The sequence below is a fragment of the Trematomus bernacchii genome, unplaced genomic scaffold (genome assembly GCF_902827165.1).
Source record: "Trematomus bernacchii unplaced genomic scaffold, fTreBer1.1, whole genome shotgun sequence".
NCBI classification, from domain to species: Eukaryota; Metazoa; Chordata; class Actinopteri; order Perciformes; family Nototheniidae; genus Trematomus; species Trematomus bernacchii.
In genome coordinates this window covers 1834587-1861813 of record NW_022987668.1, presented here as the reverse complement: position 1 = coordinate 1861813, position 27227 = coordinate 1834587, and the positions used below count along the sequence as shown (strand labels likewise).

The 27227-nt window shown below is 39.8% G+C and overlaps 2 protein-coding genes across 3 annotated transcripts in view; both read left to right on the top strand.

Moving 5' to 3' along the window:
- The window catches only part of sptbn1 (spectrin, beta, non-erythrocytic 1), a 117975-nt gene extending 107456 nt beyond the window's left edge, over window positions 1-10519 (top strand). For both annotated transcript variants that reach the window (XM_034135969.1, XM_034135968.1), the window contains 4 exons: window positions 5390-5595; window positions 7262-7435; window positions 8427-8469; window positions 8855-10519. In XM_034135969.1, coding sequence (XP_033991860.1) covers window positions 5390-5595; window positions 7262-7435; window positions 8427-8469; window positions 8855-9076 — 645 coding nt within the window. In that variant the 3' untranslated portion in view covers window positions 9077-10519. The remainder of the gene's footprint in view (window positions 1-5389; window positions 5596-7261; window positions 7436-8426; window positions 8470-8854) is intronic.
- A 7355-nt stretch (window positions 10520-17874) lies between these two features.
- Window positions 17875-27227, top strand: part of LOC117487273 (echinoderm microtubule-associated protein-like 6) — a 63659-nt gene continuing 54306 nt past the window's right edge. The window contains 1 exon segment of the mRNA XM_034135967.1: window positions 17875-18120. Coding sequence (XP_033991858.1) covers window positions 17924-18120 — 197 coding nt within the window. The 5' untranslated portion in view covers window positions 17875-17923.

Sequence of the window (27227 nt, the reverse complement as noted above, 5' to 3'; positions counted from 1 at the left end):
TGCTTTAATTGTCTCTGAACGAAAGAAAGGAAGACATGGGACTGATGGAAATTGTCTTCATTTTGAGACACTCCAACTTGAAGAGTACGAGAGGTCCGATCAGTAATTGATGCGAGAACATTTTGGTTATTTTAACATAATGTGTTTCAGGCTATAGTTCTACTTAGTGCATTTGAAGGTTGTAGGAAAAGGCCTAAGTAAGGAACTGTAAGGAAACTAAATAAGGGACTAATCTTTGTAGTGTACCATTTAGGTTTGTCATATTTAATCACATTTCTCAAGCAAATATACAAAGTATTGCTGAATTCCTTAAACGTACCTTATATTCCTGTTTGTACTTAATTGGTGCATTAACGTAAATTAGAAATAGACATGATGAACTGCATTACAACTTATAATCATGCTACAAAATGGTGCTCTAAACTCAACAGTAGCAGTTCATGAGTAATGTAAACAGAAAGTCATGTTAGTAAAACATTGAAATGCATAATGAGAACGAAAGATGTACGAATCCACATTTGGTGTGAGTGTGAATGCACAATATGGAACCACAGAACACACACACACACACACACACACACACACACACACACACTCCTATCCTTCCCTCCCCTCATTCTTCTCCCTCTTTCTCTCTCAGCTCGACCCCCCCGCCATCTTCTCCCCTCAGCTGTTAATGTTGCTGCTACTTTACGTCGTCATTTATACACTCACCCTCTGGAACATCTGAGACGTCCCCGATAAAAAACACAAAGCCCTCCCTCTTAAACACGGTTTAAAAAAGCATCACACAGTCATTTAATAATATGTTTATCAGTTCAAGTTTAACGGGCATTCGTAGGATTAATATAAGTATTTTTTATATCAAACGAAAATCAAGGCGTCATCTGCAGAGTGACGAATAAGGGAATAAAACTAAAATGACTTGCATGCATTAATGATTGATGACAAATCAACAATCATAGTACATTAGTTTATCCTCCTTAATATATCCAGATACCTTATGTCTTACTCTTATTGTCTTAAAATAAAGGATTTTAAGCTGCTATACTTTTATTTTGATCATTAACAATGCATTGATTATCTGTGGATTGTTGTAATTAATCACAGATTTATGAGCATTTTAAAATGATAATTTATATTGTTTTAAAGGGGAAATCATTTTCGAAATTCATATTTTGGACGAGACAGACACACATTTAGTCTGAAAGCCACTTAAAAAGCTTTGTAGGCGGCTATTTAGTTTAAAGTAAGTTTAAAAAGTACTTTTGTAAATGAACTCTCACTGTATCTACAGTACCGGCCCGATGTGTGTCTACATCCAACAACCCACAAACATCATATTCATTTTGTTTCCATAGAGTGTAGTGTGTGTATCATCATGTTTTCCATCACACACACAACACACACTCTATGTTAACAATTCATATTAACAGATCTCATAGTTACCGTTTATGGAGAATCTAGGAGGAAAATGTTTAAGCTTTATTGTGAAAAGCTTAAACAAAACTGTTTAGCGTCTAGGTAATAATCAAAAGTAGAGAGACTCTTTATTTTGAGTACAATAAATTAATCGTTGCTTTTACAACCTTTAAATCCACCACAAAAGAAAATGAGTAACACATGTATCTAATATAACAGGAGAAATATAACTCATTCACGTTTCTCTTCTTCTTTCACCCCCACATCTCCACTCTCATACGCCTTTTTTACATTTAAAGTAATTCACTACTCTTAAAGGTCACCTATCATGCTATTTTTAGGCAATAGCATAGGTCTCAGATATATACAAATATATAAAAACCCGGCAGCTACTGTCTAAACTAAATACTGCCGTGATGAAACGCCATATCATGGATTATCAAGGATTATTTCTGAAACAGTATGGAGCTCAAAGGCTTTCTCTCTTGCCGGTTATACCACAAGGTGAGTTCCTTTTTATTTCCTGCTTCTTCACACACATGCTCTCCAGTACAGGTTAGCTCTGAGTGTTAGCGATGCTAATGTAAACACCGACCATATTACGTCCAAAACAGTCGGGCATTGTTTCTGATAGCAACGTTTCTGATAGGGCCGTGGGTCCACATTTCAGATATTACGTCATATCGGACGCAAATCAAGATCAGCTCCGTTGTAGCCCCGTTTTTAGATATTTGGGAACGGAGGAAAAGAGAGAGGGTTTTATTTTCTGACGCTGCGTGAGTTCCCTGACACACCGGGGACACATAGTTATGTATAAAAGACATCAAAAAGTGCATTTTGCATGATAGGTCCCCTTTAAGTAAACAAACAGGCCAGACAGTTATGCAAATGTTCATTTCAAGTTGTATACATAATATTGTTTATATGGTGTTTCACTGTCCTTAGAGCAGGTCCATATCTAGAAGTCTGAATTATGAGAAGTAATTCAAAATAATTTGCAGAAAGTCATTCCCTAAAAAGTACATTCTGACATTTTTCCATACATTTGTATCATTCTTCACACTGACCAAATCATTCAACATCTTCATGGAAAACTGATCCTACATAAACTTATAAGCATTTACACGCACTGTGTGTATGAGTGCGTGTGTGTGTGTGTTCCTACTTCATCCTCCACATAGTAGTTACTCAGTTAAAACCCTGCGTCACTGTGACTCTGTTTTGTATCACCATTATTGTGTCTTATATGTTTTTTTGTTTTTTCAATTGTTAACTGTTGCATGTCCATCCAGCTCTTTCATTGGTTCCCTGACTAACACACATGTTCCCCAATAAACCCTGTCTGAACCAATCAGATCGCTCAGACCCGTTCTGGTTTACCTGTCCATGTGTTATCCATGTGTTCACTTTCCTTCACATACAGTAGGTTTTTCTTTCTGTTGCATGCTGTCACCATCATTAGCATTTCAGTTTTCTGTCATTGTTGTTTTACTTTCATCTCATGTTCTTCACCAGTGTTCATCCTGGGGCTTTATTTTAATGCATTTATTATTATTATGTTGGTTTGTATAGAACGCTGCTTTCATTGACGTAGTTCACAATCAGGAATATCAAAGAATAGTTGAATTGAATAATCAAACGGGAAGCTAGCTACACAAAGTTCCTGCTGTTTTCTTGTTCATTATTTTACCAGCAACAATGAAAGTATTTCTAGTTTTCTATTGAACAGATTCCACGTGCTTAAAATACATATTCTATAAACATATACTTGTAAATATAAGAAGTCGATTACATACTATAAAAACAGTCCAATCAGGGGTGAAGCTGGGCAGACATTGAGCGGTTTTAAGTTATTAAGGTGATATATCATATTGTAAACAGACAAAATACATTTTCTGCAATTGTCCCGGAGCAAAAAAACTTCAAATCAGACAAAAACAGTTGCAAGAATTCACCCCGATTCTGAAATAATCCGCACAAAGTCTACACTGCTCGGCTTTGTCGGGTGGTTTGTCTAATCGGACTTAACTATAAAATCCTTAATAAATCCATTATGAAAAGTAGGGATATTTGTCAAAGTTATCTTCAGTAGTATTACTTCATTGACCCTGATATAAGTAAAAGTAAGTAACATTTATTTATAAAGTGCTTTCCACAGACATGGTCACAAAGTGGTTGACAAAAAATTCAAACATCATAGGAATCATAAAAGAATAAATGACCACACAAGCCACGTGTTAAGAAGTGCTAAAAACACATATATATAGATGACGTCACGGCTCCGCCTACACTGTGTTACTATAGTTACCGCCCCAGCTACTAAACTGTAATGGAAACGCAGCATAAAGTGAGCCTGGCCTACCAAGGCCTAACTATACCGTACTAAGCCGTGCGAGGCCCTGCAGTGGAAATGCGCCGTAAATGTTTTGATTCTAGCTCTTATCATAGATTCCAATATTTGGTTAAGATATGCTCATTTGTATTTCTGCGTTAGTGATAACATTCGTACGTACTCGCCTTAATTCGCATTCAAGAAAGCTTGCTTATATGTCCTTCAATAAGAGGACCATGATGGTATAACGTTTCACAAGCAAAACCAAAAATCTCCCACTCTTTGATTAGCTGTCAGGGAAAGCTCTTCCTAATTTGTCCAATCAAGTAAATGTTCTCGGGATCATTTGAACTCCAATAAACGTAGCTTTTTCGCCGAGCTCTTGATAAAAGCTCCCAGGATTGGTCCAGCTCTTGCCTTCCTTCGGTTAAAGCTCCCAGGATTGGTCCAGCCTCTGAACTGGTCTCATAAAGAGCGTCCACCATTGGTCCAGCCCCTGAAGAGCTCAGTGAACGGGTAATAAGCATCCGGTTGGAGTGGGTGTGGTGTGGAAACAAATAAAATCTGTTTGAATACTAGGCCAATCGCATTATCCCCTCACAAATAATGACGCCAAGTAATGAATTCCAAGCAATTTTTGTGGATAATTGTTTGTGTGTTTTTGTTGTGTGTTTACCATCTGCTAGCTTCTCCCTCTCCTCGACTTTCTTCACACTGTCCACCATGTTGTGTGTGTGTGTGTGTGTGTGATGAGTGGTGTTGTGATTTACTGTGCATGTCCTAAAGTCTGTAATCAGTGCATGTGTGTTACCTCTCTGTGCTCCTAATGTTCAATGCAGGTGTTTCCTAATCAGAACTGGAGTCCAGCGCTGAACTCACTTTATTACACGCTGGAAACGAAACGCTTAAAATGCATTAATAATTAAGTTGCTGATGAGTAATTTAATTCAGTTAAGAGTCTAAGATTAGCTTGCACTGGTTTCGTAACATCAGGCTTAACTCTAGATGATCCAGAAAGACTTTGAACGTGATTTTGACGTGCTCTCGTTTAATCCAAACACTATTAGAGCTGTAACTAACCATGAATTACAATATCACAGATTATTTTCTTAATTGTAAATAGTTTGGTCCAAAAGAGGACAATGAATAGGGAAAAATTATAATCACAGTGTCTCAAAGTCCAAGGTATCGGTCAAAAACCCAATTTATTTACTTATGTTCTAACATGGAGAAAAGCACGACATCACAATTCAATAATACATATTTTTGAGAGGCTGAAGACAGCATTTTCTTGACATCTATGAAAGATCACTGTAGATATGAGTTGATTCATGCAGGATTACTTTAGAATTGGCAGATTCAGGACTAATGTGTTGACTCAATTATTAAGTCATCAAAGTAGCAGACAAACACCGGACAGGAATGCATCTTCAATCAGGTTTTAGCTCAGTTTAGAGAAGTCCCTACACAGCTTTTGATCTGCTCCGCTCTGCATGCTGCAGCTCTGATAATCCTGATTTACAGCTTCTGTGTCCGAGAGAGAACGATTAAAAATAAATATATATAATAGCGTATGTTACTGACATCCATTTCTGCTCAGTCCTCCTCTGATTGGCTCTTATGTTCTGTTTCCAGGATGGGACCGCTGAAGGTGGAGAGGTGGTGAATGGAGTGTCGGAGCCCAGCCCTACGGGGTCTCCCGGGGGCGTTCGCAAGGGCAAGAGCAGCCAGGCGGCAACGCTGCCGGCGAAGACCCAGCAGGACGCCCCCCCCTCCCAACTGGAAGCATTCCTGCACCGCAAACACGAGTGGGAGGGGCACAACAAGAAGGCTTCAAGCAGGTAGGATCGCCTCAAATCCTGAAGTTTTAGATTCAAGGGTTTTATTGTCATATGCACAATAGGAACAGCGATGCAACATACAATGCACTTGACATTAAAAGAAAATAAACATTCAAAACGGCAATAGATGTAACTGTGCAAGTATATTGCAGGAATTATCACTAAGAGTGCAATATGTGCCTCTTTTTCAAAAAGGATTGACTTAGTTTGTTCATATTTGACTTACAAAATCTGTCCAGGGACTACAGATGAAAATGGCTTCTTGGCTAACTCTTGCACATTTACAGAATTGTTGATTAATGTTTAACCGTCCCTGTTAAAATCTATGAATAAAGATTTTGTTTATTTTCTGTAAAATACAAATATTTAACCAAAGATCTGCATGCACTTATACACAATCACACAACTGACAATTGCATATTGCATTTTTATTAGAACAGTAATGTTTTGTGTCTATATTCCCACTTGTATCAATTCCTAAGTCCCAGGCTCCTCCAACAATGCAATATATATAACATGGAAAGATAGAAAACATAAAAAGGTGCAGTAGATGTTATTGTGAGAGAATATTGCAGGAATTAACACTAAAAGTGCAATACTCTTCTTCGTGAACGATGCACGAAATCAAACAATGAGGGTGTTTTTACTACTGTGAAATACAAGTAAAAAAACATACACGTTCACACATGCTTACATAACCCGTCTTAGAAAAACAACTGCCTATTGCCTACTAAGTTTTAGTTCGATTTATTTTGGGGGGACTTTGTTTTGTCCCTTTAGCCGCTTTCACACCAAGTACTTTGCCGTACTTAGTTCCCAGCACTTAGTTCCCAGCACTTAGTTCCCAGCACTTAGTACCCAGCACTTAGTACCCAGCACTTAGTACCCAGCACTTAGTACCCAGCACTTAGTACCCAGCACTTAGTTCCAGCACTTGTACCCCCATGGAACTAAAGAGCAGATCGCGTTCACACCGGAATAAGTTCCCTGAGAGAAGATTACGCAAATGAAGCCGCTGACGTCACTTCTTCTTCTTCTGCTTTGGGTTTACTGGCAGGCCGCAAACAACTTCACGGCGTATACTGCCACCCGAAGTCCCCGGCCGGAAGTCCCCGGAGTTGGGGACTGCCTTCAGTAGAAGCTGCTGGGACTCCCAGCAGCTTCTACTGAAGCCTTCCGAGTAAATCGCCAGAACGCCGACACCTCCTCATCTCCACCGCTCCCATGTTTTATTTTGTGTTGCCATAAGTTAGTCTTTCTGCGTTGGTACGCGGGGCTAATGCTAATGCTAATAATGCTAATGCCAGCAAATAAAATGGCGGCTTCACAAAACTTTTTAGAGTTTTACGGGGCGTGGTTTGAAATTCACCCAGCCAATCAGAAATTGGAACTTTTTTCTCCCCAGGATAGTCCCACCTCTCTAGCAGGGACTGAAAAGGGGGTAAAAGTTCTCTGAACTAAGTTCTCTTTTTGGTGTGAACGCAAAATTCCAGGCACTAACGGAACTAAACGGGAAAAGTACGGGGAAAAGTACTCCGGTGTGAAAGCGCCTATTGTCAATTCCTAAGTCTTGTAGTTTTGTTTGCTACTCCCTCCCTACTTTCTGTGCACTAATTGAAAGCTGGCTATAAGTTTCTGTATGAATCTAATGTGTGTTTGTCTGCAGGTCGTGGCACAACGTGTACTGTGTGATAAACCAGCAGGAGATGGGCTTCTATAAGGACCAGAAGAGCGCGGCTCAGGGCATCCCGTACCACAGCGAGATCCCCGTCACTCTGAAGGAGGCCGCCTGCGAGGTGGCGCTCGACTACAAGAAGAAGAAACACGTCTTCAAACTCAAGTGAGAATCTGGATAACTGATCTGTAATGCAGAGAAATAGGATCTGCAAGTCTGACTCAAAGGATGAATAATTTAGTTTATCTTTTACCTTTAACAAAACAACAACCTTTCTGTAGGTTTAACAGTGAATATTAACACCTGATTTTTTATTTAAAGTGCACCTATCATGCTACTCAAGGCATATATTATGGGTCTCAGATATATACAAATATATAAAAATATATCTATGATGTGTTTTTCTCAAAATACAAACAGATCATGCATTTTAGAAATCCCTCATATCCCTCTATTCCAGCTGTTAGAGAAACGCGGATTTTGGGTCCTTAGCTTGAAAAAAAAAAAGGAGGCGGGGCTAATGCCTGATCAGAATTCTACCGGAGATAAAGTTAAATTCTGCTGTGATAAAACGCCATCCTGTTCTAAACCACATCAAGGATTATTTCTGAAACAGTATGGAGCTCAAATCTTAAAATCCCCACAATGCTTTGCGCACAGACCAATTTCCAAAATCTTAGGCAGAAATCGCGCTCCATTTAAGGCGGGGCCTCGCATATGACGCACACCTGCACACCTGTTAGCCTGTTCCACCATTCTTCGTTTTCCGAGGCTAGGAAGGATTCTTGCCTCGCTTCTGAAGGACCTGACTCAGAGGGACTTGTCCTACCAAGGAAGCGTCCTCGACATTGAGAAACACCCTCAGTGTTAGCGATGCTTGCTAATGTAAACAAATACCATATTACGTCCAAAACACGTCAGGCATTGTTTCTGATAGCAACTCTCTGTGGGTCCACCATCCGAAATGACGTCATATCGGCAGCAAATCTGTATCCGCTCGTTGTACCCCCATTTTTAAAAGATGTGGGTACGGAGGAAAAGAGAAAGGGTTTTATTTTCTGACGCTGCGTGAGTTCCCTGACACACCGGGGACACATATTTATAAAAGACATTTTGCATGATAGGTCCCCTTTAATGTGTTTTCTACCTTCCACAGGATTACTGATGGGAATGAGTATCTCTTCCAAGCCAAAGACGAGGTACGTTTGACATTGTTTTGTATTTTCATGATTATTATTATTATTTTTAAGGTGATAACCATGTCTTCCTTCTCCAATAATAATGATATATTTGTTAAATGGGCTATATTAGTCTCATCATTACTGTAAAACCCTAATTGTTACTCACATTATTTGTATTATTTTTGACTTGAATATTTTCATTTGTTTGTTTGAATATTTTTGTATGTTATTTGGTAGTTGTAATTTAGTCGTATGGATAAATAAAAGTAATTATTTTTGTCTTTTTTAGTTTGTAAAATATTGTAATTAAATTTGAATTGTGATAACAAATAATGTAAAGGATTTAATTAACATATAACATATCAACACACCTAACCCCCCCCCCCCTCTCTATCTCCCCCAGGAGGAGATGAGCACGTGGATATCGGCCATCGCGTCGGCCATGACGGTTGAGAGTTCGGAGGTCACGCCCAGCAGCACCAGCACGCCCGCACCCCCCGCACGCGCTCAGACGCTGCCCGCCTCCGTCGCCACGGTGACCGCCGCCACCACCGCAGAGTCCAGCCCGGGGAAACGAGAGAAAGACAAGGAGAAGCGCTTCAGTCTGTTCAGCAAGAAGAAATAGATGCTCCTACTTCCTAAGTCCTACTTCCTACTTCCTTCTCTTTCCTCCTCTTCCTTCCTCTGGTGCTGTTTGGGGTTCCTTCTCATTATCCGTCAATCAAATATTCGTGGAAGATATTAGATATTAGGTCGTAGCAACTGATTAAAACTATTATAATAACTGCAAGGGTGTAATGTCTGTTAATGTGATATCAAATAATAAGGAAAAACATGCTTTATTAACATGTTACTCATTCATCCGAACACTTACTATATATACAGTTTGGCGTTCGCTCTTCATTTTCGATATGTCAAATATTTGTTGAAGATTTCCCGGTAAATCTGTACAAATTTGGATTTTGGCAACTAGATATATAACTAACCAAAAATGTAATTAAATTGTAATGTACTGTAAGGTATGTGAATGTAATAACATCAAATGATGACGAAGAAAACATGCTTTATTAAAATGTAACTCATGGATGTAAACACTTCCTACAGCAGTTACAGTAACAACAGTTGCTACGTCAAGTAAAATCCCAAACAGCCTCTCCTCCTCTTCCTCCTCCTCCTCTTCCTCTCTGAAAGCGTGACTCCAGCATGCAAGCTCCGAGCCAAAACTCTCCACTCTGTGCCTAACAACCGTCGGTCCGGCTCAGAGCGACAGCTACAACACACACACACACACCTGTATCCTCGGTTCACTTTTTGTAAGATATGGAGCAGGATAAAAAAAGGAAAAAGGAAATGCATACAGATTGGATTGAAGGAAACCTAATTTAAAAATCAAAAAAGGGGTCTGCAAACGCTGCTGTCATAAAGATTAAAACCAGAGTTTGCCGCTGAACAACAACACTTGAGGAGTTCCCAGAATATTCCTGTTTTATTATCCTTAATGCTATTATTTGTGTTTCCTATCTCCTCTCCGCTTTCTCATCACTCCCGGCTTTTCGTCGACTACTGCCTTGTGTGGGTTGTGTTTACGCTCCAAGCTTGTTTTTTTCTTTTGGGAAGTTGTAGGTAGTTCCTGTTTTAGGCTCCATCCTCAGTTTTTGCGAGGCCTTGTCTTTGCAAGATGACGTGTATCCCTCTGTCGTGGGGAAAACTGAGACCACAGCGGGGTAAACCTCTGAAATTACACCCTTTTTTTTCCAGCTGAAATGTCCAAAATGATGTAAAGATATCCCAACACATGCTGACAGTTAAACGCTATTTGAAGTATAAAACAAAAGGTGCACTAAATTGAATTTTGTGCACTGAGTAATTGAGCTTAAATGTGTGCAATAAACCTGTGAAAAGCGAATTATCATCGTTGTGCTCTGCTCAGTTCCTGGTGCGGTCTATTTCTTGCAGACAGAAAAAGAAGTGGCTGTAATTTAGAGCGTTACCCTGCGGTGCTTTGAACTGTATGTATAACTTGTGTATAACAAACTGTTAAAAAAAATAAACCTGTGTTTTAATTTCACCTATATTTACTACTAATAAGACCTACCAACCGTAATAAGCTTAGTATAACTTTCTTTACCTAAAAGATCTTAATGTACACTAAACCAATCTGAATGAAGGAGAATAAATAGCAGAGACCAGTAAGATTGTTTGACTTTGATTAAGGTTTATTTTCTACATTTGTGTCCTTTGCTTATTTGAAAACATGTTTTTGTTTCCTCCAGTACAGTATGTATTTTCTGTTCCACACTTAAGCTAAGGATTATTTAGTAACGAGACGTAGATGTATTATTATATAAAAACAAAGATTACTTTAAGCATTGCTGTTAAGTGGACAAGTTGGTTCTTTTATAAAAAGCATTTACTGGAAGTGAGTAATGTTGCAGAATAATGGTCGCTTGCTTGTTGGCTTCAGCACTCCCTTTTGACTATTTTGATTTCAGACTTTGCCGCCAAGGAAGTGAAAACTGGTGGCTTTCATATGGAAGTTATTTAATGACCAAATTAACAGCAACAAATTGCACTTGAGGATCGAACGCATGTAGGTTTGTTAGCATGAAAACTATTTTTAAGGACAGAATTTTGACTTTAAATGATGGTTGGACACTTCAGCCTTCCTGTCGCATGTTACCTTTCAATTTGCATGCTGTAGTTTGTTTACATGTGTGCAAAAACACTTTAAAATGTGATTTCTTTTTTAGCCATAATATCAAGTTTAAATCCTCGAAAGTGAACTCTTTGAGAGGATGTATGCCTCTAATCAATGGTTTGATGGTTGAATGGATTTCATAATAGTGTCAATCTAGACAAATATACGACAGTTTAAAGTGGACGTATTTTCCTAAGGGAATAATCCACTTTTTGCTAAATCTGCTATCAGAAAAGGTGATTTCAAATGGATCTAAATCAAACATCTTGATTAAATCTTGAATTTGTTTTGTGCTCACTTGTAATCGTGTCATTAATTAACTTCCATACAAACAGAAAAAGTGGAAAGAGCCCCAGAGTGTGATGAAAGGTGGGTGCGTTGGTTTTCCCCACATGCTGGTGGTGGAGTTGGTCAAACACCCGAAAGTAAAAACGTTTCGCGTGGTGATTTGTCTCGTTTTCTTTATTATTTTTGCTTCATTCTCTGGCAGTTTGATCAATATAGTGTGCATTCCTCTGTCACTGTAATCATAGATATTTCTTCATATTGCACAATCAATAATGCCACAGTGGGTGGGGTGGGTGGGGGGGGGGGGGGGCGGCGTGGGCGGGGGGTTTGTAGGTGAGATTTAGTCTGTGTGATGTGGGCCCGGGGTCACTGCTAGTTGGATCTGCACCCGTAGACTTCTCCCCGTCTGTTACATATGTGCAAAAAGCCATTAAAATGCTTTTAAAACGAAACCAAGTGTTTGTTTTTTCTCGTGTGTGTGTGTATATAATGTAAATGTAAAAATACACAGTTTCGAATAAAAGTCATGCATTATAACCCTCACTCCCAGCCTGCTGTGAGATCAATTTGAAGTTGTAGATGTTACTGCTGGTTGGAGGCGTGTTGGACTTCATGCACCCTCTCACACACACACACACACACACACACACACACACACACACACACACACGCTGTCAGAGGACCTGCAGGGGCATCTCCATCATCATCCATAACCACCAGAGAGCCGCTAATACAGAGCTGAGGCTAGTGTGTGTGTGTGTGTGTGTGTGTGTGTGTGTGTGTGTGGGGTTAATAGAGAGCTTGACTTCACATAGTCTAGTTTTCAGCCTAATCGAGTGTTTAGTAGTCAATTGTATATTTTGGAGGCCGTTATTGATAATATCATAACAACATGTCCATGTGCCAGGCTAACACATGTGACAGAACTACATTTCAAAAGCTTTTTGTTGTTGCTAAAGCTAAAATTCAAGCCATTTAAGAAATGAAAATGCTTACATAACATGTCCTTTATTACATTTAACCTGTTGTGGAAACATTTCTTGATCAAATAGATATGAAACAAATAAGATGAATACATCGCTATTTGTCAGAAATGTGGTCTATTTAGTCTAAATTATGTTTCCCTTAATTTTCCCAAAAGTAGAAGTAGGGTCCGGGATCTTAAGGGTTAAAAAAAGAGAAATACATTTTCCCAGAGTTACTTAGAAAGGAGGACTGTAGTAGAAATGTTTGGTGCAGTACAAACTAAATGCAGACTTCAGATAATCAAAGTGAGTGTCTGTGATGTATTTAGAACGGACGTCACTTTAACTAAAAAAACAAATTACTCTGCAGGGATTTGCCAGGATTACAAACTTCATGCAAAGAGTTTTTAATTAAAATGCTTTTACTTCCATGATTATAACTGCAAAAAGAGACAAACTGTGAACAACATCATATATCATTTACATTTAGATTTTTAAATGTAGTCAGATGAAGTCACTTGATGGTAATAATAGTGTTTTACAATTTGTATTTCTTAGTTATATTTCAGGTGTATTTCTGTGTTTTGGCCACAAGATGGTGCAACAAGAGCGGTAGATCACAGATAGCTGATGTGTATGGAAGTGATAAAGATTATACATTCTAGATTAATTTAAGAGGCTAAAATCTGCAATTTTTTTACATAAAATACATGAAAGATTAATGTTTTTCATAGTAAATATCCCTTTCAAACGATTAGTCAACTAACAGGAACACCCCGAACACCCCTCAGTTAGTGTATGAAGTTCAGTTTCTGTGTAGTCAGGAGTTCCCGTTATTAAATCCTCCCACTGAGAGTCTTACAGGTTTGTTTACACCTCTGTTGGGTGTGATTATTATACCTGAAGTAAACATAACAACAAAAGATGCAAAATCATCCCCCAGGTGGTCCATCACCTGATCCTCTGCAGGGATCCATTTACACTTCAGTCAGCGGAGTTCCAGAGAAAGGCGTTGTTGGGGAAATATTTTTCCATGGCCCATAACTTTGACCCAGTTTATCAGTTCATACTGGCCTGACTGAGCACACCTGTAACCTTGGCTGCTGTGCTCTCAGTGTGTTGTCTCCCTGTTCCTGCCTGTTGGCGTCAGCTGATAGAGGTGTTATGATTCTATCTTGTTATGCACAATGTGGATTATTCTCTCAGAACTAGCTAAATACACGGGTCTGGTGTAGAGTTGTTCAGAATTTATTGTGGCATCTCAACCGTGTGGTCAAACCGTGGCCGTGACATGTCTTGTGAATTCTCCGGCCGAAGCTCCAAATAAACCGTCAGTGTTTGCCGTCAAAGCTCCAGCTCTCCATCGTGCCTCTCTTTGAGTCCTGACTCCAATTGCTTCAGAAGTTTCCCATACAGGCATATTATTAGATTTTCAAAAAGGTGCAACCATTAAAAGCAAACACAGCCAAAAATGTAAATGAAAAAACCTCAGACGTCTGTTGTGTTTATAATTTTCAACTGTGGGAACAATATTATGATAATATAATAATTGTAATCTTTATTTATATAAAAACCAGGAAAACAAATTGATTCCAAAATAAAACCATTAATACCAAATTGCTCTCTGATAAAAGAACAGAAGAAGCAGTGATAGGTATTTTAGGTTTTATTTTTTAGTGGTAGATATATGTAAAGTTATGGCTTTTAGCAATTATAACTATAATCCTAACTTTAATAAACAAATTGGCATTTACATTAAACATAAGTTGTTTCCCCTTTATGTGGCAAACAAAAAACATTTTGTATTGCTTTTTATTAATTGTCTTTTTTTAGATTGTATGTATGACTTTATGACTTTATTTGTGTATTATTTTATTATGTATGGCATTTTTTTATATGACCATGACTTTACTTGTAATTCAATATGTTTACATAACTCATATTGAAAGTGTCTCTCTCCTAGTTTCCCTTCAGCACCACAGACAGCTCCTCCACCTCTGCTGCCGGTATTTGTAGTTTTTCCTTCCTCGCTGATTTTCTCAATGATAAAAACACATGAATGATAATGAATGGGAAAAACACAAAGTCCCACAATGCTTTGCGGCCGTGCGTCCTCTCCAGCGGAGCGGGGTGTTTTCTCATTGTGCGTCATGGTTACTGAGCCCGAGCTGCATTAAGAGCGAGACAAATCAACACAATCCGACCGGAAGTGCACAAATAAGACCATCAAAATAAAATTGAATAAATTATGAGCTCAAATTAAATGCATTTTTCTAGTGTGTTGAACTGGAATAAACGAGAAATAGGGAGAAGTATTATAAAGTAAGAAAGTAAATAGCAGCACATTCTTAGTGTTAAAGGGGACCTATCATCCAAAATGCACTTTTTTATGTCTTTTATACATAAATATGTGTCCCCGGTGTGTCGGGGAACTCACGCAGCGTCAAAAAATAAAACCCTTTCTCTTTTCCTCCGTACCCAAATCTTTTAAAAACGGGGGTACAACGAGCGGATACAGATTTGCAGCCGATATGACGTCATATCGGCAGCGGACCCACAGCAAGTTGCTATCAGAAACAATGCCTGACGTGTTTTGGACGTCTTTGTTTACATTAGCAAGCATCGCTAACACTCAGAGCTAAACCTGTACTGGAGAGCACATGTGTTAAAAAAATATTCTGTATTTAGCACTAACATATAGTAAGGTTGTTATTTGTCAATGTGGAGCACAATTTGGATACTTTGTCTCACACCGAGTTGATTAGCAGCATGTATTTATCATAGGAAAATGTATTATGTAAAAAATAACAAATATGAAGTGTCAAATTAACTTAGTGGATAAAAAGAAAACTAAAATGTAAATGTTTTCCTCTTTAAATGGAGTAGAAGTATAAAGTACTATTTCACGGAAATACTATCAGAGCAAAGTAAAAGTAGTTCATAACTAACCTTAAGCACAGCACCTAAGCAATTATACTTAGTTACATGAAACAACAATGAGAAAACGTAGACAGTAGCAGCACCCCCAAAAGAAAAATATCTGGTGCCGCCACTGAGTAGCCTATGTACAGTACTTCATCATGCAGCACTACACCCGTCTCACTCAAGAGGCTTTTATTTTGAAGTCTTTGCACCGGAAACGCGATCTGACAATCAGCTGTGTGTTAAATTGATGCTCCTGCTTGTCTGTCCGAAAACGAGCGATAAAACATCACAGTGGAGGGACTCGGCGGTCAGGGAGGGTCTTTATTCGGCGGGTTAAATCCGGGTTCCTGTCTACCTGCAGCCTGTCTGTCCACCTGTCTGTCCACCTGTCTGCCTGTCTTGTCTGTCTGCAGAGAGCTCCAGCTGCAGCGAGAGGATGCTCTCCTCCTGCCGGGAATCAGGACCTTCCTCTCCCATCCTCCGGCCGGAATGCAGCGCTCTGATCCCGGGTTCTCTCCCCTCCTCTGCCCGCTGAAGTTGGATCATCCGCGGGGATTAAACTCTCGCTTTTGTCGCTATCTCTCAACCCCCTCTTTCCCTTCGGCTGTCTCCGGAACTGCCCGAACACTTCACTGAGGAAATAATCCCTTTTTTTATTTTTCAGATTCTGGATCAGATTACACACCCTTTTGCTCCTGACTCTGGAGGATTTTTTTACTCACTTGCAGATTTGTGAATGGGTTTTTCCTCCACAATAAAACACACCCGGGCTGTAGTAACCCTGGCTGGGGCTGAGGTCCAGGATTAGTGTGGGGAGGGATTATAATTCCCATCATCCATCAATTGTGCTGGGTTTTTTTATGGTTTTTCACGGAATATTCGCTCTTTTTCTGCATTTTCTACTTCCTTGTTGAGCAGTAAATATGGTGTCTACAGATGATGCAAAGTCTGCAGACTGTGGCAGAAATTATAAATGAGAAAACTATAGTTACCCTACAAAAAGAGTTCCTTTCATTTCTTAATTATAGCTGTTAAATAACATAAGGCATGATGGAGTTGTAATAAACCCACTGTTTAAAATCTAGGGTGCAATAAAAACATAATTAGTCCCTTTAGGAATATTAAAGGAAATTGCACTCTGACCAGGAGGTAATAAAAAATGTTTTAGGTGCAGCAGGAAGTCTCTGCAGGACTATAACTGAGCTGCAGCCCTGAGGAGGAAGATGAGGAAGAAGATGGAGAGCCTGTTATTTGGAGATATCTTATTCAGCTGCTGGATGCAAAACTATGGATATACTACAGACCAGAGATGGAAAATGACCAGTAAGTACTGAAATATCTTTAAAATATTACAGATACACAAGAATCAAGTGTTTATGTAGTGAAATTGTATAAAAATGTAACTCTGAATTGATTAATGTATCATCACGGACACAAAATAACCTTAAGATGTTCAATTTAAAATGTTTTATTCTGATTGCTTCAGACAGAATATAATAGATTTGAAATATAATGATTGGGCACATGACAAAATGATGGCAACAAAGGAAATAAATATGAAGAATAGAACAAATTAACCTGTTTTACACTAACCTTAAAAACCAATGGCTCTACAGTAACCTTGCCTACATCTACTCAGTGGCAGTACTAGACTTCAATTTTCAATTCATTGTACTTATTTTTACACTACATTATACTTCTATTCCACTTAATTTGTAAGGGGAAATATTGTACTGTACGTTCCCTTTAAGATTCAGATTTTTTCAGTAGACTTGAATGCATGCTTGCTTGACAGCGTATCTTTTGATTATGTCATATTACTACTTTTAACTAAGTAAACCTTTGAATGCATGACTTTAACAAAGTATGTTTCCCATGTTGTAATACCGCTTTGACTTAGTCAACGGCTGAATGCATAACATGACTGCTTTTACTCCAGTCAAAGATTTGAGTACTTCTTCCCCCTTTGAATTGATAATAAATGTTATTGATAATACATGATGAAGGATAATAATCTTTATTGATAGTAAATCTTCTGTTTGTGTTGTGCAGGCTCTTGAAGCAGATTATCCATGACTGAAGCAGGACTGAAGCAGATGATCCAGGACTGAAGCAGGACTGAAGCAGGACTGAAGCAGGACTGAAGCAGGACTGAAGCAGGACTGAAGCAGGACTGAAACAGATGATCCAGGACTGAAGCAGGACTGAAGCAGGACTGAAGCAGGACTGAAGCAGGACTGAAGCAGGACTGAAGCAGATGATCCAGGACTGAAGCAGGACTGAAGCAGGACTGAAGCAGGACTGAAGCAGGACTGAAGCAGGACTGAAGCAGGACTGAAGCAGATGATCCAGGACTGAAGCAGATGATCCAGGACTGAAGCAGATGATCCAGGACTGAAGCAGATGATCCAGGACTGAAGCAGGACTGAAGCAGGACTGAAGCAGGACTGAAGTAGGACTGAAGCAGGACTGAAGCAGGACTGAAGTAGGACTGAAGCAGGACTGAAGCAGGACTGAAGCAGGACTGAAGCAGGACTGAAGCAGGACTGAAGCAGATGATCCAGGACTGAAGCAGGACTGAAGCAGATGATCCAGGATGTCGGACCGGAGCGCCCCGGGCTGCCGGCTCCGACTGGATTGGGTCTACGGGTACCGGGGCCATCAGTGCCGAAATAACCTGTACTACACCGCCGGGAAGGAGCTGGTGTACTTCGTGGGCGGGGTGGGCGTGGTGTATAACACCAGAGAGCACAGCCAGAGGTTCTACCTGGGACACAACGACGACATCATCAGGTGAGACTGCTGCCACACCTGCATCTGTTATAGTCAGTTTATTAGAATACAGTATTTCCCTGTAGTGTGTTTTATAGGTTTTTGTGCATGTAAATGGTCAGCAAAGGCTAAAATCTTTCTCTCCCACACTCTCACCCCCCTGCCTGAAACGCCTCCATTGGACTCCTTTGTTTACTTACAGAACATAGTGGCATCACTACGTAACACTCACGCTGCTTTTGGCTAGTGCTCCAACACATTCTACATGATAGGCTACGGGGCGGGACATCTCTAAGCAGTGGACCAATCACAACACAGCCGGCCAGCTAACCAATCAGAGCAGACTGGGCTCTGGTTTCAGACAGAGGGTGAAAAGAGGTGCTGCAGCACAGGCTCGGCTTCAATTTATACTCGTAGTTTTGATAATATAACGTTTTTTGTTTTTTTTAACCGATGCTACTCCACAGTCCACTCCACTGTGTATGATAAGATATAATGTAATAACTGCTGAATAAGGAGGCGTCTGGATCTAATAAACAAGGAGACCTGCACCACAGAGACCCCGTTAGTGGACCCAGATTTATTTCCAGGTGATAAATGTTGTTGTCCTCGTCTGAACTTAATAAACAGAGCAGGAGAAAAACAACACTGTGAAGTCCAGAGAACAACAAATGTAATTACACATTATTTGGTGCAGCTCGACACAGGGATGTAATGATCGATGTGAAGTTTTCTGTAAAATAAGACCAACAAAGAGAAGCAATGTGTCAAGCATCCACACTTTATCCTGGATTGTTTGAAGAGTCAGGTGAGTTCACAAACACCCTCAACCTTAACTCTGGGATTATCTGGTAATTACATAATGGAGAGTTATATAAAGGTATCTGTCATAGTGTTGGACCCACAGAGTCACCATTATATCTCCAGCTTTATGGAGCTTTTTAGCCCCTTTGACCTCCTTGTTTTGGTTTTGCAGCACAGTCCACGAGATGAAGGGGTCGTAAACACAATGACATCACATCAATGTACATTCAATTATGTGAAATGGATATGATAAGCTTTTTGAATTGGCTAAATTAGATCCATCATGCAGAGTTATTTAGAAAGAAAATACATAGCTTTTTTCCTCATATATTACTTCTTATTTTCTTTAAATATTTTTCTCTCCAAATAATACTTTTGTTCATGCAAAATGTTTGACTTTATGTGAACCTTTTCTCAAAATATCACCTCAAGTTATTGCTTTTTTTTACACTCTGAAATAATATTCAGGAAAAGCAACAGAAGGTATTTTCTCTGTTTATAAGATCATATAAGAGCGAGTGGAGGAGGAAGATGCTTCAGCGAGGTCACTCATTCATCCAACACACACACACACACACACACACACACACACACACACACACACACACACACACACACACACACACACACACACACACACACACCTAGTGTATTCATCGACACTAAATAGCCAATGACTCATAGGAGCAGCAGCAGTGTTTGGACAGTCAGCTGCTGTGTGTGTGTGTGTGTGTGTGTGTGTGTGTGTGTGTGTGTGTGTGTGTGTGTGTGTGTGTGTGTGTGTGTGTGTGTGTGTGTGTGTGTGTGTGTGTGTGTGTGTGTGTGTGTGTGTGTGTGTGTGTGTGTGTGTGACTGTGTTTGTAACATAGGAGTGTTAGTTTTGTGCCAAATGATCACATCTCATATCTGCCTGCAGTCTCACAGCTGATACTGCAGTTTGATGTTCTGCATGTGGTTTTGTTTGGACCATTATGGTAATATTTTGGCTTAGAAAACTAAAACGCTGTTATATTATAAACACAAAATATATTCTGTGGTTTTTCACCAAAGTAACCCCATGACCATAGCAATATATTTTTAGTAGGAACCACACCCAATAAGAGCCCAACCTATCTCATATTTTTGACAGAAGAAGTCTTTTCCAAACTGAACTGCTAACGAAGAATATGATTTGGATTACTTTAAAGGTGGGGTATATCATTCTGGAGAAACCAGCTCGAGTGCGCTAGAATTTGAAAGTACACAACCGGAAAAAATCTGCCTCTTCCTTCAGACTTCCTTACAGAGCCCCTCCTCCAACACACACGAACGCGCACATGACCAATGAGGGCACGAGATAAGTTTGTGCACAGATGGAAGGCTGACAGGCAGGTAGGCCATCCAGTTATTTTAGCCGGGCCGGCTCAGATGATTGGTCGTACTTTTTACAGCGCCACGGCTTCCACAGATGAGATTTTTTTATGTATTTATTGTCAAAGCATTTAATGTATTCATTGCTATGGGGATGTTAAGAGCATTCCATGGAATATAACCAAAAGTGTTTCTGAAATAAATTACCTACCCCACCTTTAAGGTCGACATCTTTACAAAAAACTGTTTTTATTTGTTATCTGGAAAAAACAGCTTGTTGTAATCAGAACATGTGATTGGTTAGCTGTCCGGCTCTGTTGTGATTGGTCAACCGCTTACAAATGTCCTGCCCCTTAGTTGACAATGTGTTGGAGGCGCGCTAGCCAATAGAAGCACAAGTGTTACATAGTGATGTCATTATGTAACGGAAGGAAACAAAGGAGTAAAAAGAGGTGAGGAGTGTGTGGGAGAGATGCTTTGGGATTTTAGCCTTTAGAGACCATTTACATGCACACAAACCTATATAACACTCTACAGCAAAAAACTCAAAAAGCATAATAGGGCCTGTTGAAACATCCTCGTCTTTCCTTTCTAACTGAAGTGTGAAGACACAGCTTTAATTCAAAGGGAACGAGGAGCCTCTGCTAATGAAAGCAGGTGCTATTTTTTAATATTTCCAACTTTATTTATTAGTGTCTGGGTTGTTGTTTGTGTTGCTGCACTGCGGCTGCTTCTCCTCCCACTGACTGGCGTGGAAAAATCTGTGGAAGTAATTACATTTGCATTTTAGTCACTTAGCCAACACCGTGATCCAGACTGACAGCGGCAGGAGAGGGGAAAGCAAAAAGCAGATCAGCAAATTTAGCAATTAACAAGAAGTGAAGAGGTCAGAGGGCGCAGAGAGTTTAATATGAGTTTAAATAACGCTTTCTTTATTAATTAATTCAGCTTAATATGTGATATAATCAAAATACTTCATTTCAATGTGGTTCAGTTCATGGTCTCCTTTAATACTACGATAACAGCCTTTAAATACAATAACTATATAATGTTTCAACAACCCAAAAACACATAAAAGGGCCTGTAAAGACAGACTTTTTCGCACAAATCTTGAATTTTGCAAAATTGTCAAACATCAACTTACTATCTCAGATCAGTTTTTTGGTTTATTAACCCTTAGATGCCCGAGTGACTGGACCCTACACTCTTCCATAAGTGGGTCAAAAAGGACCCGTATTAGAATAATGTGTTTTAATGCCATTTGTGTCATTTTGGTTAAGAAAAATCACTTGTATAATATTTAGTATTATATTTTGGTTCACACTAGAAATATTTTATATTTAATTTTTCACTATTTATAATTTTAGACATTTTCTTTACATTTTGAAAAAACCGTTTTGAACATATTGATGCAAAGATCTCCGCTATTCTGAGACCCTCACAGTATTCCAGTCCCTTTTCAAAACTCATCTCTTCTCCTCTTGTCTACTCATCATAGCCCACCCCCCATCAATCCATGCCGGTTGATCAAGTTTGTTAGTCCTATACCCCCCACCCTAACCTTCCCTTATATTGTAAAGCGATTTTGAGTCCTTGAAAAGCCCTATACAAATATAATGTATTATTATTATTATTATTATTATTATTATTATTATTATTATTATTATTATTATTATTATTATTATTATTATTATTATTATTATACTGACAGGTATCAGATCTTGCTGTGTAAAATAATCTTCCTGAGAGGTGTCACGTGTGATGTAGTCTGTGTGGTCCACAGTGAATGTATTCCTGACAGCAACAGGTGATAAGAATCAAAGGTTCCCATAGGAAATGCATGAGGGTCATTTTTGACCCACTTATGGAAGCTTGGGGTACAAATACAAAAACTACAATTTCTTAAAATGTATAAAATGTAAGTGTAAAATTTGAATGGCATGATATCCAAAACATGTTTTTTGAGGAATAGCTGGAATATGAAATGATAAAAAAATGTAATTACAAAGATACTTCAAGAAAACCACCTCACCGGGTCAAAAAAGACCCACTTATGCATCTAAGGGTTAAACATAATAAATGACATGACCCTCTGAAATGTGGATTTTTATGGTCAGAAATAGTTCTTTTTTTCCTGTGTGCAGCTCTTTATGTTGAAGCAGTGAACACTCCTCTCTCTCTCTCTCTGTCGGATGGATTTCTGCAGTGATGGCCGGCTCAGTGTTGATGCATTAAATCCATGTTGAGTTTTTCTGAAAGGGAGAGACTCTTTTCTCTTTCTTTGGCTCTTTCATGGCCGCGGCCTCCCGGGGGGCGATCGGCCTTTCATGCTCCTCTGCAGCCGAGCGTCGGGCTGCTGCTGAATAACGCCGATTATTATCTCCGGCTGCTGCTGAATACCAGAGTTTATTATCTGAGGCTGAACACTGCTGCAGGGAGAGAGAGAGAGAGAGAGAGAGAGAGAGAGAGAGAGAGAGAGAGAGAGAGAGAGAGAGAGAGAGAGAGAGAGAGAGAGAGAGAGAGAGAGAGAGAGAGAGAGAGAGAGAGAGAGAGAGAGAGAGAGAGAGAGAGAGAGAGAGAGAGAGAGAGAGAGAGAGAGAGATAGAGAGAGAGAGAGAGCACGTATACAGAGCAGATCGGCTCGATTGGACTCACTTCAGAGTGCTAGGTTTCTGATTTTCATATTGTGAGTTGAGTCTAAATCAAATGTTCGGCTGGTGTCTGTGTTGACATTCAGATTACCTGAGTGACACAAGGCACACTCACACACACACACACACACACACACACACACACACAATTAACCTTTCCAGCATCAAAGCTTCCGGTTTTGAAGGATTAAGAACATAGCGGTCTGCATTTGTAAAATATCAGACACTTAAATTCAAATGTTCTTTCTTCTTGCAGCAAACTCACAACATATCAATGTATAACTCCAATGGATTGTTTCCTATCAGGGTAGAAAGTGTTTTAAAAATACAAAAATAGCATTTAGATTGGTAGGTAAGAACAATTACTTCGCAAAAAATACTAAATATACTTTATTTAATGTCATATTGTGTTAGCACAGTTGTAAATGCAGATCCATTCATAAAAACGGGCTGCATATTAGAATTTGTTTTCCTCATCAGTTTTACAGCCCTATATTCTGCATTAAACAGTGCAGAAAAGAAAGCAGTTGGAAAGAGATAAGGTCATAATATGCACAGGGGATTGTCAAGGAAACTCATTCATACAGTATGCAGGTCTTAGTGTTTTACCCACTATCTAAAATCATATTACCCACAAGTATTAACCTACCCATTAAACTCTACTGAAGTTTGTCTGTGTGTGAGCAGAATAATGGGAAAACTACTCGTCTGAATTTCATTAGACTTGGTGGAAAGGTGTATCAAAAGCCAATGAAGAACACATTTAATTTTGGAGCGGATCCAAATAACGAAGCTTATGAAAATGCTGTTATGCGCTGTCGAAATGCTCTTTTTGAGAAAATGTTACCCTTTGTTTTCTCTGTTCAACACTTTGTTAATTCTGTTATCTTATCACACACACACACACACACACACACACACACACACACACACACACACACACACACACACACACACACACACACAGTTCAGTTAACGTCACTGTCTCACTTTTAAGGCAGTGAATGGGGATGAACTGTGAAGGAGGATCTGGGTTGGTGCGTCTCTCGCTCTGTCGTCCTCTGTTTCTCCTTTCTTTCCTTTCCTGTCCCACTTCCTGTTGTCGCCTGCAGGCACAACCTGACACACACGCGCGCACACACACACACACACACACACACACACACACACACACACACACACACACACACACACACACACACCCACATTATGTTTGCTGTGTAGTTTTGATGGTATTTCTGCTTGACTGGGTGAAACTAACCAGTCGTCTAAAAGCTAAGTGGCTGCTGGCCAGAAAGGAAGTTCATCTTGATTTAGTCTTTAAAGCTCATATTTAGTTTGTTTCTTATTTCTTTTGTCAAATCCCTTATTAGATTTGTCTCTAAATTACTGGCTATGTTTTTCAGTGTTGGCAGGAGCATCCAGATCCGTTATTCTAGTAAAAGTAATGCTTTAAGAATCTAAAAATACACAGTTTCGAATAAAAGTCATGCATTATGACCCTCACTCCCAGCCTGCTGTGAGATCCATCTGAAGTTGTAGATGTTACTGCTGGTTGGAGGCGTGTTGGACTTCATGCATCCTCTCACACACACACACACACACACACACACACACACACACACACACACACACACACACACACACACACACACACACACACACACACACACCACAGGGCTGGCTAACCAGCAGGGACACCCAGGGCTCCCTGTGTGTGTGTGTGTGTGTGTGTGTGTGTGTGTGTGTGTGTGTGTGTGTGTGTGTGTGTGTGTGTGTGTGTGTGTGTGTGTGTGTGTGTGTGTGTGTGTGTGTGTGTGTGTGTGTGTGTGTGTGTGTGTGTGTGTGTGTGTGTGTGTGTGTGTGTGTGTGTGTGTGTGTGTGTGTGTGTGTGTGTGTGTGTGTGTGTGTGTGTGTGTGTAGCTCATTTGCCTCCCATCTGGGGAAAAGGCTACGCTCACTGGCTAAAGATAATGAGCACAGTTAGCGGCTAAGCTAGCAGCCGTGTGTGCAGGACGCAGGGCGGTCAGTGGTGCGTTCAATGTCTGCAGGCGGTGCTTTCAGGCTGAAGGGGGTTGTGTGAAGTTAAGTTTGCAAAGAGTGTGGTGTGGTTGGGTTGGAAATGAAGATGAAAGCTTTAAGCAGTACGTGCAAATGTCAGGATGCTCAAATTTAGTGAAGTGAGCCAAACTGGGATCCTCCATGCTAAAGTGGATAGCAAAAACTTGTGTTAATAATGATATAAACCAATATGCAATGTGTTTAATATCTGTGTATATGAGGAGTAGTCATAAGGATCTTAAAATCATGTTATAGTTTGAGGATGAAGGTGAAATATTCCCAAACTTAATTTCTCAACATTTTGACTTTTTAAATGTTAGGAATTTAATTGTATATTTCTATTATTATCAAGGTGGGTTAGGTAAGTTTGAGAAACCGGCTCGAGATACACTTTTTGTTATATTCCATGGAATGCTCTTAACATCCCGATAGCAATGAATATCTTAAGTGCTTTGACCAAAAATCCATTAAAAAATGTCATCTGTGGAAGCCGTAATACTGTGAAAAGCACGACCAATCATCTGAGCCGGCCCGGCTAAAATAACTGGATGGCCTACCTGCCTGTCAGCCTTCCATCTGTGCACAAACTTATCTCGTGCCCTCATTGGTCATGTGTGCGTTCGTGTGTGTTGGAGGAGGGGCTCTGTAAGGAAGTGGCAGATTTGTTCCAGCTGTGTATTTTCAAATTCTAGCGGACTCAAGCTGGTTTCTCCAAAATTACCTACCCCACCTTTAAGTGAAAAATGACGATGAAAATACATTTAATTTAAAAAACGTAAAATAATATCTGAATAATATTTGGGAACATTTGAAAAATATTTTTTTACATAAATATCAGGATCAATCAGAATTAGGGTTAGGCATTGCCACAGGCAGAACATACAGTAAGGCTGTTTTCTGAGAAACTCACATGATAATCTGATAGAATATGATGCATGTCTGTAGATTCAACTACAGACTTCATCTACAGCAGTGAAATGGAGATGTTGGTAGTTTTTTGTGCACATAACCGATTCACAGCTAAAGTAGAAGTTTGTTGGGCTTGAAATGAAGTCATTTCATCGCTTTGACATTCAAGTGTTCAATATCTAATAAAGACCTTGGAGAAAAGCAAAGGAAATCAATCCTCAGAGCCTCCTTTTCTTGAGGTTTTCATCCATCAGCAGCGTGCAGCAGGGGCCTGGTGGCTCTTTGGATTCACAGCTCAGTGGTCTTCATTAAGATGATGACTAAGAAATTATCTGTTCAGCAACCCACCGCCAATCTGCCCCGCAGCCAGCAATGTTCCCACGATCTGCTGGCAATCAAACACACTGAAGCACACACTTTCCCTACACACAGATTTACTCTAACACACACACACACACACACACACACACACACACACACACACACACACACACACACACACACACACACACACACACACACACACACACACACACACACACACACACACAAGCCCCTTCGGTGTTATGTCACTCTACAGTGCAAATCTGAAAGGTCTGGAAACTGAATTTAAGCTACTTATTGTAAGGAGAGAGAGGGGGAGGCTGAACTCCTTATCACTCCCTTAAAAGAAGATTCTTCGCTCAGAGGCAGTTATTGGACTTTTGATTCTCCTGTCTCTCTCTGGTGGCAGCTGATACCCAGCAGCAACTTATTGTGCAGATGTGAAACATTTCCACAGTTAGGATCGAATGTTTCTTCCTCGCTGCCAGAAAATATAATAATTTAAATGTTGAACGGATTTGCTTTGAGCAGAATTTCTTGTGTATATCACAAAAACGAGCTGCAACTTTTTCCCTAAAGCAGCATTTATATTTTCACTTTACTTGGATTGTTCCTACGTGATTAAGGCACACCCCTCGCCTCCATTGGACTCCTTTTTTTACTTCTGTAACATGGTGACATCACTATATAACACAAGCTTCTATTGGCTAGCGCTCCAACACATTGTACTTGATAGGCTAAGGGGCGGGACATCTCTAAGCTGTTGACCGACATCACAACAGAGCCGGCCAGCTAACCAATCAGAGCAGACTGGGCTCTGGTTTCAGACAGAGGGTGAAAAGAGGTGCTGCAGCACAGACAGTATGAGAAAAATAAAGAGCTTTTTGAACATTAAAGCACGGAGTCAAGTCCCAGTAGAGACATTACATACTGATATACACCTGAACATCAGCAGGAGAGGACTCTTTAAAGTAGAGACACTACATACTGATATACACCTGAACATCAGCAGGAGAGGACTCTTTAAAG